Source organism: Nyctibius grandis, chromosome 1 (genome assembly GCF_013368605.1).
Source record: "Nyctibius grandis isolate bNycGra1 chromosome 1, bNycGra1.pri, whole genome shotgun sequence".
NCBI lineage: Eukaryota > Metazoa > Chordata > Aves > Nyctibiiformes > Nyctibiidae > Nyctibius > Nyctibius grandis.
In genome coordinates this window covers 57,579,547-57,592,735 of record NC_090658.1, presented here as the reverse complement: position 1 = coordinate 57,592,735, position 13,189 = coordinate 57,579,547, and the positions used below count along the sequence as shown (strand labels likewise).

At 39.2% G+C, this 13,189-nt stretch overlaps 1 protein-coding gene across 2 annotated transcripts in view; it reads right to left on the bottom strand.

The window, feature by feature from the left end:
* MTHFD1L (methylenetetrahydrofolate dehydrogenase (NADP+ dependent) 1 like) overlaps window positions 1–13,189 on the bottom strand; it is a 165,559-nt gene that overhangs the window by 113,935 nt on the left and 38,435 nt on the right. For both annotated transcript variants that reach the window (XM_068420859.1, XM_068420942.1), the window contains exons 14-17: window positions 10,996–11,103; window positions 10,190–10,264; window positions 7,230–7,332; window positions 3,482–3,558 (exon numbers count right to left, since the gene is read on the bottom strand). In XM_068420859.1, the coding sequence (XP_068276960.1) occupies window positions 3,482–3,558; window positions 7,230–7,332; window positions 10,190–10,264; window positions 10,996–11,103 (363 nt within the window). The remainder of the gene's footprint in view (window positions 1–3,481; window positions 3,559–7,229; window positions 7,333–10,189; window positions 10,265–10,995; window positions 11,104–13,189) is intronic.

The window sequence follows — 13,189 nt, the reverse complement described above, 5'->3', positions numbered from 1 at the left end:
ACAAGTTCTAAATTTTAACCCACAGCTTTTGAGATTACTCAGACTAGAGTAACTTCAAACACTTTGTTTATATTCCTTCATTAATGTTCTCCATTACACTTCATTTACTTGGGGATCAGTCTTGCAGAGTGCTTAGCCCCTTGGCTCACATTATCCTTAGCAGAAGCTCCCTGAAGGACCAAGATTTTTTTTTCCTGTGGCAAAAAAGAAAATCACCAGATGTGCTCTGAGCTTTACTGGCATGAGCACAGCATTGTGAGAGTTTTTTTCTGTAATGCTCTCCGAAAGTTTTTTATTCTGGTTTCAAAAACATTCTTGTTACATTTGATCATTCTTTTTCTACATAAACTCAAAATTTAGCATCTATGCTGCTAAGTTTTGTGCTTGACTTATGATAATGTAAAATACATCTTCGCCCTCCCCCTTTTTTTTTAAAAAGAACAAATACATACACTAAAAAAAAAACCAAGAACTGTATGTGGCATCAGTTCTATTGCTCTTGTAGAAGAGCAATAGTGCAGTATTTCAGCACAACACAACCTGTGGTCCTTACTTTTCCTTAAAAGCTTGCAGTACACATTAACAGTATTTGTCCTCACTTACTATTAGTAAAGCCCAGGCCATATGCTGTCAGAATGTAAACAGAGAAGAAAGGCAAAGTCACTCATGTATTACGTGATAGGAATGCAATGTTGGGAGTGAACAAGAACTACAGCTTCTTTAGTAATGTCTCCATCTCCAGCAATTATCTATACAAAGATTTAGTAATTGACATCCTACCGCTATCTATGTAAAAAAAGCCCCCAGGACTGTTTCTGTGTCAGATGTATCCCACACTGACTACACCAGAGGAATCTGTTCTAATTGAGGGCTTTGCCTGTTTTTAAGAAGCATCTACATAGAGAACTGTTCAACATATACCTTACTATTCCTATCCATTTGCCTAGTACTTTAACATCTCCTGCCCTTTTCTAACCTATGTCCCTGCTTTTAGGTTCTGTCTTGACAGCTACAGCCCCGAGCAGCCCTATTCAGGCTGGTTTCTATGTACCTGCATGGTAGTCAAAACTTCTGAAGACACCCAAGCAATTCTCTGCGTTGGGCACAGACAGGGAGAGATATACACCACATAAACCCAAAAATAAACCTGTAATTGAGGTTTTCAGCATAGGGATTCAAATGAAATGCTGAAGTTACAAAGCAGATTTTCTGTATTCCCTGGAAGCAGTTCTACAGAATAGCTGGGTACACAATGAACACTGTTAGCGTTGTGATGACATGGATGCTACTGTCTTTCTGAAGTTAAGAATGTCCCTGGTAAGTCATTGCAGCACATGCAAGATAGGAAATAAGTCTGAGAAATCTATGCCCAACCCGTATACTGGAATATTACCTAACTTTATCAGGATGTTTATCAGAAGACCAAAAAATAAGTTTTTATGATCGTTGTTTCTGTATAACCCCAAAAGGACAGGAAAAACAACCCCAGGTAGATGCTCAAAAAGTGACATAATATTTAATTGAAAAAAAAGGCACAAAAGACTGTGGTAGCAGGTGCTATTTTAACTCTAATACCTTTATACACCTATGAAGTGCTGACAGAAGCTTTAGCTGTAAAGTCAGTTCTCTATTGATGAAAGGATCCACCCAAATGGATTCAATTGCAGGATCAAGGGCATCACTCATCTAATACTCTGTAGAAACCACAGCATCCCTGTTCATTAAAATGCAGACTTTTGTTCCTGCTGTGCTCTGCCATTTTACACAGGTGTCATTGATTTTAAGAGTGCTAGAACATCACTCCAAATATTTATAATATGCATCTGTTAACTATGAAGTGCTGTTTTCTCTGGATCTCTGGCTAGGCTCTGAAATGAGTTTTCCTAACTGTTCTCTATTTCTTGAGTCACTAACTCCATGTTAAATGTGAATGGATACGCATCAGTCCAACACATCAAAAATGAATACATCAAGGTCATTTTAGCCAAAACAGTAGAGAAGCAACATTTGACAGCCATATGTCAACTAGTACTCCATAATAAAACAACCCATATTTAACCCAGCAGCATAATTACAGTGGTAAAATGCTGCACAGTAAGCCTGGCAGAACCTGGCTCAAAGCTAATCATCACATTGAGTCACTGAAATGAATCTAAACATAGCAAAACACCTCAAGTGTTGAATGAACTTGTATCAAGTATGACATTTTGTAGTTCCAGTCCATTATCAGAGATGAGTATTAACTAATACTGAGTTTTCTGTAAGTTATAGACAGAAAAGTCTCTACCCTGTGTGTTCAAAAACAAAACAAGTGAGCTAGTGGAAGGTGTCCCTGCCCATTGCAGTGGGGGTGGAACTAGATGATCTTTAAGGTCCCTTCCAACCCAAACCATTCTATGATTCTACGATTTCTCTCTCAGGTTCTTCTCTCCATTTTGACTGTTTTACCTACTGAATTGAGCAAAAACATTAGCACTATTTTTTGGTCTCTTTATTTAGGCACAAGCCCCAGAAGAGGTCTGAAATGATGAAGAAAAATTAAAGACAGGATTTCCAAAATGAATGAAAGCCTTATCTCTACCACAATAGCTATTTACTTCACCTCAAAATAGTTAGAACCTCACAAATTTAATGATCCAGAGTGTTAGATTACTATATCTTTATGGAATTAGGAGCAACTCCATATCATCACAATGAGTTTGTTCCAGCTGGCATTGCTGTTCCACACTGCATTGTTTCAGAAATGGATTTACCCACATGACGCCAGGAATACTTGTTGAGATAGTGTTGGAAAAGTCTGGCTTTCAATTCATGAGTAAGTTCTTTAATAAACTTCCAGAAGCTCTCATACAGTAATGTAGGTTAGCTTTTTACACTGCTGAAAAGTACACACATGCTCATTTTCTGAACTATCCCTTCAAGCCCACATATAAAAATTAAGCACATGCTCAAAGTTCTTACAGCTTAGATCCCAAAGCTGAGATGCATGATAGGGAAATAAAAATTTTGAATAAAAAGCTAATGGTCATTTTCAGTCCTCACCAATGGGACCAACAACACATGACCCACCCCTCCCCTCAATTTTTTAACATTAAATTATATATATAAACATTTAAATTATATAAATACTACATAAATAGTTTGGTGGACTTAAAAAAAGTAAGAAAAATCATACAAGTTAACTTTATGAGGGCATAAGGGCACCTTTTATACTCATAGGATGACAATGTTGAACCCCTAACATACGCATTTTTTTTCAAGTGCTTTCAACACATTGTGCAATATGCATTGGTTTCTGTTTCTGAAACTTCAGACTCGGTTACTCATTAATACAATCAGTTCCACTGCAAGAATACTATACAACAGCAACAGATGTTAGCGTTGCAATTCAAAGTAGTATGCTGAAAGAGCTGCAGAAACATCTCTCAGCCTCTAAAGCAAAGTCTGTCCAGAATGAGATATGTTAACTGCCTTTACGTACCTGACGGACAAATCCTTTCTCCGTACTTGCCTGCCCAACTGTTATTTTGCGCAGGAATCTGTCATTTGTATCCACCACTGAAATAAGGGAATAGCAAAAGCAAAATATGTTAACAAGGACTCAGGGATCTGGATTTTTTCCAGGCATACCTGTTGTTATACACATAAGATTCAGCTGCTTGAATAGTGTAACCAGACAACCACGCTCCTGCGTGTTAGCATTAGCACTGACTTCGTTTCTCTCTTCTAGTCGATACCATTAGATGACAGGTTGAAATAACTCAAATACAATGTCTCTGAACAGTATTTGAAGCTTACAGATTCTTGATATTCTAACATACAAATTAATATTTTACCTACATAAGAAAAATCTGTCTTAGTAGATACAATGCACCTCAGACCTACCTCAAATCATTTGCTTCATCATTGACCTATTAAGATCTGATTTTAAGACTGCATGATGACAGTTAAACTTGGTCTGTTTCTCTTTCAAAGGATGATTATGTTGTCAGATTGGTTCTTCCAGACAAGTCACTTTCTTGCACACCAGAGTAACTAACTCCACATTCAGCTGCACAGCATTCAAAGGAAGCTTTTTTTCAACTGTCAAGACCAACCATCTGCTATTTAACATAACTTCAATTTCAGATAATTGTATTTCTAACCTGGAAGCACTTTTGGTATTGCAAGGGCATGTCCAAACCATCCTGTAGAATTGCTAACTTCACTAACAATCATCACAAGCCAAGTTCTCCAATTCTGCACTGACAACACTCAACTTCAAATATGCCTTTGTAGGAACCAAAAGGAAGGACTGAGAATAACCAAAGAGCACTCTCACCTGCTGACAGCTGATCAGGATGTTTCTTAGGAAGAAACATTAGGAGGATGTTTCTGTTTCTTAGAAAACAAGACCTAACTCCAAGACCTCTCCTTCCCAGGAATGGCAATCGCTACAGAATGCAAAAATAGGGTCCCTCATTCTTATGGGCTCTTTAGCCCTATAAGTGTTTCAATTTGCAGCAATACTAAAAGAAAGGGTGGAAGGTACTCTTGATCAGTTCAGCCTGTAGCTTGGCAACCAAGTCAATCTTCTGGTAGATGTAGATTTGAGCCCTGTTCATTTAGAGGCAGAGAATCAAGGAACCTTCAGAGAAGTTGTCTGTACTGGAGGTCAGTGCAATCACCTCCTCTCACTTTTCCTGCTGCTTTTGGAGGTTAACAAATTTGTCTGCAGAGAAAAGGATGACATAATTATCCAAGAACAAGAGGGGCTTTGAGTCTCAATCCTACACAACCCCAATTCAGGGCTGCGAGTGAGCTGAGAGAAAAGCAGGATTTAAGCCACTTCCCCTTCTTGGGCATTTCTCATGGGGCTGTTGTAAATACCATACGTGCCTTCTTCCCACTACATGGTGGCCCCTAATTTCCTCAGGAATTCCATTTAAGGGATGATGCAACACAGACTTGGCTAACTCATTTCAGTTTCTATTTATATACAGTCATTACTCTAAGATATTACAGTACTGGCAGAAATTGCAGAACAGAGCCCGGTACATGGAAGCAGTAGCCTTGTACCAAGCTGTGGTACCATATGCCACCGTGAAGCCATAAGGTAAGCTGATCTCTCAAGCACAAACTTACCTCTTCTCCTCTTAGGAAGCTCAGTCTCACGAGTAGCCTTAAGCAGACCTAAATGTCTTTCCTGCCTACCCAGGCACTGCTGAGAGCAGGAACTAGCCTCCCCACCAGCCTGGACAGCCAGTGGGATGCTTTTTACCTGGCCCTTCCTAGTGAAATCATGTAACCTGAACACACTTACCATGAAATTATAACTACCCCTGCAACTCCTTTTGGTCACTGAGATACACCAGCTTTCTCCCCATGGTCAGAATTCATTCTCCAGGAAGATTCCAATAGCTGCACTTAGAAGCAGTAAAATAAGAAATTATAGAATCATAGAATTGTTTTGGTTGGATGAATTGTTTTGACCTTTAAGATCATCGAGTCCAAATATTAACCTAACACTAGCAAGTCCACCACTAAACCACACCCCTAAGCACCACATCTACTTGTCTTTTAAATACCTCCAGGGATGGTGACTCCACCACTTCCCTGGGCAGCCTGTTCCAATGCTTGATAATCCTTTCAGTGAAGAAATTTTTCCTGATATCCCCTGGTGCGTAATTGTTTTTGCCACAAAAGCAATTTTTCCTTCTCCAAATTTTCCCTCTTCCTTGCCCAAAGTAAACGTTTCAGGAAAGTTTAGGTTCAACCAAGTGTTAGGTTTAATGTCTCTACTTCCTTACCCTCTAGAGATATAAACAGGATCTGAATATCAGGGGAAGGGTAAGTAGAGGGAAGCTTTCCTTCTTTTCAGTATGTTGTACCTGTTCCAGTTAGTATAAGAAGACAACGAACTTTAAGTTTGTGACACTTCTAAGGAAATAGGTCCTGACTAAAATTAATTTGCAGACAATCTGATAGCTTTCTCTTCTGCCCTACAAATTCCCTGGTATGTAACAAGCTTCACAGACATATGGATTGCAGAAACGGTCCCAAATAAAACATTTCCCAAGTTATCTAAAACATTCCTAAAACCATTTTTTTTTTCTGAAATGCTTAAGACATGTGCATCATATAGAGCTGTGTGTAATAGAAGTTTCACTAACGTTGTTTGAGATGAATTAAATAACTCACTTGAGGTTAACAGCTGTTGAGTAATGTTGCCTCCTCCCAAACCCGTGCTGATAAAAATGATGAGTCATATTACACTAAATATTTATGTTACTCCTTCATCCTAACACAGGTCTCTTCCAGAAACACTGTGTGACTAATAAAAAAAAAATCTTGTGCCACATCCCCCAGTATTATCTTGAGAAAAGTATTGCAAGTCTGAGGTGACATCCACAAAAAGGGTGCAGTAAAGCATGGCCAAAGCTCCTCACTTGTCAGCAAATTCACCTTATTTCTCTGAGCATTACAATACATTCCACTTAACAATGACTTTGAACTTTGGCATTTGAAAACTTAGAAAGAAAATAAAATCCAATGGAATTCAACTCAAAACTTTATGCAGAGTTTACTTGCTTAAAAAAGAAAAAGAGATACAGAAGTTGAGGTAAACACTGAAATTTAACCCAGCACTAGAATGCAGATGGGAGTTGTCTAAGGGTGTGAGAATGGATATTGGATTGCTTGGCATACATAGTTGAAACCGTACTACATCTTTCATTTCTTCTTCCTAACAAAGCAAACAACTCAAGACACATTAAAAATAGGAAAAAAAGCATAATCCCTGAGGCGTGTCCAGTCTCTGAGCTACCCAGGCTGCTGAGCTGGGCAGGATGAGTGACCAAAATCAAGTAGAGTAAGTACAAATAATCCAAAACCATAATAGACACAGTTAAGAAGAAAATGGATAAGATTTGTAAAATGCACAGAAAAGCTACTTTCATATGTTTTAAGATGTATTATCTAATGTGAAAGAGACAAGGGATGTACTTAAACTGTCAGAGTAACCTATCTTTCAGAATATTAGCAAAGTCTCTTGAGTTACTGCAGATACTTGACTGAGTCTAGAGCAACATACTGCACCCAAATTTGTTATGCACCCACACTTCCCTCTTGCAAATGGGTTGTTCTTACAGTCAGAGAGCAGAAACAGCTCTGATGCAGGTAAAATTAAGCAAATTAGGAAATAAGTTACAATTAAATCCAAGCTGAAGTGAGGCTTTTTGACTACATACCTCTTTGCCATGTTATGGTAGATGGGTCAATACCGAGGCGCGCAAATTTGCTGATCTCCTCTTCTGTTAAAGTCCCAGGATCAGTCTTGTTTATTCCCAGCCTCTACACAAAAACAAGTTAAAGAAATGCAATGAAGTGGCTTTTTTTGCTTCAAAAAGTACAGGTGCTCTGGCTTATCACCCCCACTTTCACCAAACATTTTGGAAAGAAGCATGTCATGACCAAAACTATTTTTAAGGAAAAAAAAAAGCACATAGGAAACCACTTGTAACTAAAATAGGGGAAAATATAGATGGAGAAATGAAACAGAAAAGTTAAATACTCATAGGCCATTAAATTAACAATCTCTTTCTTACACAGAAGAAACTCTTAATGTAAACCAAAGAGAAAATTCAACATTATCAGTTACTAATAAAAAGATAATTAATTCCTTGCTCTAGTTTGTGGAAATCTTTGAAAGACCCATGCGTTGTCTTGTTTGAATCATCTTTGAATGAAACAAAAAATTCTGCTTTAAGAGCCCATCATTCATAAACTCACTCACAACGAATGAGCCAATACCTCCTGGCTTTTAAGGATTCACTATTTCAGCCACAGCAAACCTTTTTCTAGGTGGATCTACGTAAAGATAGATCAGAAAACTGTGTTTAAGAACTGTAGTCTTAAAAACAAAAAGAACCTTTCTCTGGCATTAGAAAGCATTCCTCAGTGAATTAACCAACATGTTTACACTTTAGGACTAAAAATAAAGCAAATCTGAAAGTCTAAAAATACTCAATTTCAAAGAGTTACTTCCCTATTTAAACCAACAGTTGTTTCTAGAAAGCTGGGGAGAAACTTTTGAGAATATTAAAACTGTTTTCACTATGCTCCTTTCTGAGGATTGGTCTCAGACTGTGAGAGATACTTTCAAATCCAGATGCAGGCACTGGAGCATTTCCCACTGTACTGAGAAAGGCAATAATATGTTGAAAACAGCCTGCAGTTTTTGACACTTGGTACCCTAAGAATTTTTACCCCAGTTGTAATGAAGAAAGGCTTATGTCCTCAACTGCCAGTTATGTATTAATATTTTCCTATTCTGTTGGTCAGTTTTAATTCAATTTGATATAGTTAGGAGAAGTCTTGGATGTAGTTTCTGACAAATTCTATGAAAATAGATCAAGAAAGGAGCAATATCCCACTAGCATCTCTACTGAGAGATGGCAGCCAGAGTTCAGGGTTCATCCCTCCTGCTTGGTGTATCAGGCATTTGCCCAGATACATTTTTCCAGAGCATTTTGCCCAGAACATTTTTCCCCAGAGGGTTGACAGCAAAATTTTCAGTCATTTTTATATTTTTCAACTGCTGCAAGGAGGGCTGGGCACTAGGACTGCAAAGAAAGCAGTCTATCCCTCCCAGGCTCTCAACAATGTCTGTTCTGGATCTAAGCAGCACAAAAAAAGCTGACTGATTTGGATGCAGATGGAAGGGAGCAAGACACAGAGCTGACATGGAGAAGGAGACAAAGAAAAAACTGGGAAAGAAGTGGTTAAAGAGAGGATGTAAGGTAAGGAGGTCTTAGGCTAATAATTACTGGGAAAAAGAGAAAAAAACTGAAGCACAGGGGAATGAGAAAGGTAGCTCCTGAGGTTAGAAAAGGAGTTTGAAAAGAAAATTTGCCTGGGATCTTCTGTAATTACAAGTCCAAACCACACATCTAAGGGAGGAGTTTCAATCTTAATAATCCTCTTTTGAAAAAAATGTAACCCCATCCCATAAAGATATCTTTTTACATTTGATTTTTTTTTTAGGTATAAGGAATGATTATACTAAAAATAATTAACAGCAAAATAATTCAGTTATATTAGAAATTATGATGCATGTACTTGAAAGTTATAAAGCCAAACTCTTTTTACTCAGTTGCAGCTCATGTGAAGAGAGAGAAATCCATTTCAATTGCAGAGATAGTTGGTATGTCATGAATAACCAAAACACTCCCTCTCCTCCCCTACCTGTTTCCCTACACATAGTGTAAAGAAGGACAAAATGAAACACTTCAAAATTCTGATGGAAAATTCTGTGCGATCTACTCTGCCACAGAGGCAAGCAGGCACCATCCACATCTTAGCTTACTGTCATTCAACCGAGAAGCACAAAAGCTTAAAATGTTACGAGAAACTTTTTTTTTTTTTTTCAAAACAGAAGCTGATATTACCTCTATCCTCCTTTCCACCCCCCCAATTCCAAGTGTGCACTTGGCAGCTATCCATTGCCATCTGGTGACTCTGAAACAACACCGGTCAGGACTCAAAAGCCAACAACAAACATGGAATTGGAAGCAGAAGACTGAAGCTGTCCTTAAGGTTCATATTCTCCTTCCCCAATGTCAGTGGACTATATTGACCTAGTTATTTATCAGAATGGCAGCCTCAAATCCAGATATGTTATTCATACATGAATTGCCTAGGAAGCTCTTCTGGAAGCATTCAGGAAGCAAGATGGGATGTGAAAACATACTATGCACATAAAGGTACTTCTATGCCTCAAAAGAAGAACATTGTCAAATAGGCATCAATAAAACCCTACAAGTATGTGCTATAATAAACTTTCAAAACCAGAAAATATTGCAATATCAAAGAATGTGAGCTTTCAAACGTGACTTTACCATAATAGGAAAAGTATTTTAAAAACTCTAACTTCAATATTTCATCAGGAAAGATGCAGCATTTAAAAACAGTATTGGTTTATTGCAGGAGAAAAGAATAGCAACAATGTTGGTTATGAAAATAATATCAGACCCAGATTCTGTTACTTCAAGGAGGATGCTTTTAGAAAAAAGTCTGGATTTGATAAATTCATGAGGGAGGTTTATACAGACTTGGTCCCATACATCAAATAATTTTAAACAAGTTGCATAAGAGAGTACATTTTACGAAGAGATACTATAATTGAGGAGAGACCACATTAACAACTTACTCTCAGACGGGCAAGCTGAATAGGAGAAAATCCTCTCACACCATTAACTACGGGAACCAGTCTGTTATACAAAGCCTAGAAAAAACACGAGAAGTTAATGAAAGAAAAAGTTACAACCAGGAACTAGTTAAATAAAAGCTAATGTTTTTATTTTATTTAGGCTAATTTCAGTAAGACTTTCCCAACCACGTAAGTTGTGGACTTCTGGTTAGTCATTCAAAAAACAGTTCTAAGAAGGTGGTAGGCTTTTGAGCAATGCCTATGATTTAACAGTCTAAATCCACTTACACTGTAGTCTTAACACTATAGCCACAAAAAAGGAGGCTCCTTCCTTTACTTTCTCCATTTAAAGACTCAAGTTAGCATTTGTGTTAAGGTCACAATAGACTTAGTGGAGGGAAGAGGATCTAGTTCATTTTCCCCACAATCCCTTCTTCTTAAGGTACATCATACCCAACTATACATCATAGATGTAATTTTTAACTTTAAAAGGAGTATACAAATTATTAGAAAGAATAAGATTTATATATAGAGAAAATATCTTTTATTAGACTATTTAGTGCAGTCTGAAATAGTTGACAAGGTTCTGGGCATAAGATACTTACCTTAAAGACTATCTTATGATAGCTATTTGCTAGAAAAATATATTCTATAAGCACAATTTCCCAGCAGAACACAGAATGGCTTCACAGCAATGGTTTTTGTTTACACGGTGAAAATATAAAAATATATTTTGCTTTGAAATGCACTTTATGGAAAAATTGAAAAGAAAAAATGCCATGTGGATATTAGAAAATAATTCTCACCTTATCAGACTGAGTGTTTTCATGCAATATCCTAGCATCAATAGCAGCAGCCAGCAAATTATTTGCAGCAGTTATAGCATGAATATCTCCAGTCAAATGAAGATTGAACTAGAGGGTGAAAATAACAACAATTATTTTTTATAAGAAACCATTTAACTCAACCTATTTATCTCAGACAGATTAGCAGAAACAACCACTGCTGTCTCCTTGAGGTTGTGGCTCTGATTAGTCACCTATCAGTGTAGATGAAATATTACCATGCTAAAAATACACCAAGCTATATGAAGGACTTGTTTCCACCTGACTACATGGTAAACTACCCTTTGTTTAGCTAAACAAAGCCACAGACATCTTTTTTCTTTGTTAAATGATCCAAGAATGAAAAGCCCAGGGCTACAGTTCCACATCACCAGTACTAAATCAGTTTACTGTCAATGTTTACTATTTGGCCTGGACCAGACATGCGGATTCCTGACGAATCCCCTGGAGCACATTGTGCATGCTGGCTTTTGGTCCAGCTTTCTGCTGGCCATGGGAGAACAGCCCATAGCTGATCAGGTGTGAGCTTTGCTGATACAAAGTTTGTGCAACTAAGTTTTGTGGAAAAATCTGAAATCAGCAGTTAAGATTAGATTAGGACTTCTGTTATGTAGGTACTGGATTTTTTATATATTTCTGACAGAAGGAGGCAGAAGGAAGGTCAGTTTTAGTTGCACTGCAGCACTGACTGCGGAGGGGCACCGACAGCAACCGACACCAGCCCTTGACTGTGATCATACATGCAACACAGGATCAAAACTGTAACTAAGTGCTACATCAGGGCTCTGCTTGGACCAGCTGTGCACTTTCAAGGTGGTACTTCACCACTTCGGGCCATGAAGTGGTTTTGGTGAGGTCTAAATTAGACTCTTTTGGGGTGAAACCATCACGCATTTCTAAACCAGCACTGTGAATATATGCATAAGCTTAACCATACTATCCTTACTTGCCCCTTTGCCCAGAGAACCTGCTTGCGTTTTACGCTCTGGAAAGCAATGCAAAACTCTGCTGTCAACTACAGTGTGCTGAAGCCCCTGAGCACGTGGCTGAGCCTGCTGAGGTCAAGGCACCCAGCAGCGATGGCGGCAGCCAACTGACAAGAAACACTGCACAAGGTCTACGTTTCATCTCTGTCCTTGACCCAACTTGTCCATAAATGCGTGGATCACGTAGCTTTAGCATCATGAATGTTGATCCTGGCAAGGGTGGACACTTCAGACAGAGTATCACTATTTTCACAGTGAGAGCATTCTGAAAGCATGCACCCAGCCAGCTCCTTCAAAAGCTGGCATGTCATTTTCAGAAGCCCTCAAAGACTGAGGATGACGCCATCTTCAACAGAAATCCATTTACTTGTGGGTAGAGGAAAGTTGCAGATTAATTTAGAGGTAAGAAAGCAATTCTTCCACTTTGTCAAGTACCAGGGCCCCGGGCGCCCCACCAGCCCTGACTGGCCCCCCAGGGTGCCCCACAGCCCAGGACCCCACATCAGTCCCCAGGGCCATCAGCCCCTGCCCCAGCGATGCTGCAGCAGGGCCGTCTTCAGCTCCCCACAGCCCTGCCCGGCCTGGCCATGGGTCCCACAGAGCCAGGTCCATGTCTCGGCCCATCCCCAGGGAGGTGCCTGGGGCTGGGGCTGCCCCAGTGCCCCTGGCTGTCTGCTCCTGCCTGGGTGGTGGGTCGGGCTCTGGCTGCCGGGCTCTGCCTGACCGTCCCCATAGGGAGCCCCGGCTTCTGCAGATCCCCAGCAGCCCGCACCTGTGAAAAACAATTTTTCACAAGAGACTTCCCTGTTTCATCATTGGTTTTGAGCCAAATCATCTTCCTTTTACTAGTCTAGCAAAAGTTGTGGTATTCACCCCTCCACAGTATTCTGGGCCTATCTACCACAGGAGGATCAGCCTGTCTAAAAACAAGCCATTTTGCCACACTCAATGACTTCTGCTAAAAAGAAATATTAAATCTACATTTGAAAAAGAAATTTCCTCAATCCACCAGCCCTGGGCCTCCCTGCCTTTTTCTACACCACCAGAAAAGTAATTCTTTCTCATTCTCTTTTGCAATAGATGTGGATACAAAAAGAAAAAATTAGCAGCAGACAGCTCTTTGTCTTCTATGTTACACGTGGATAGCAGCTTTCTTCTCAGGAAGCACT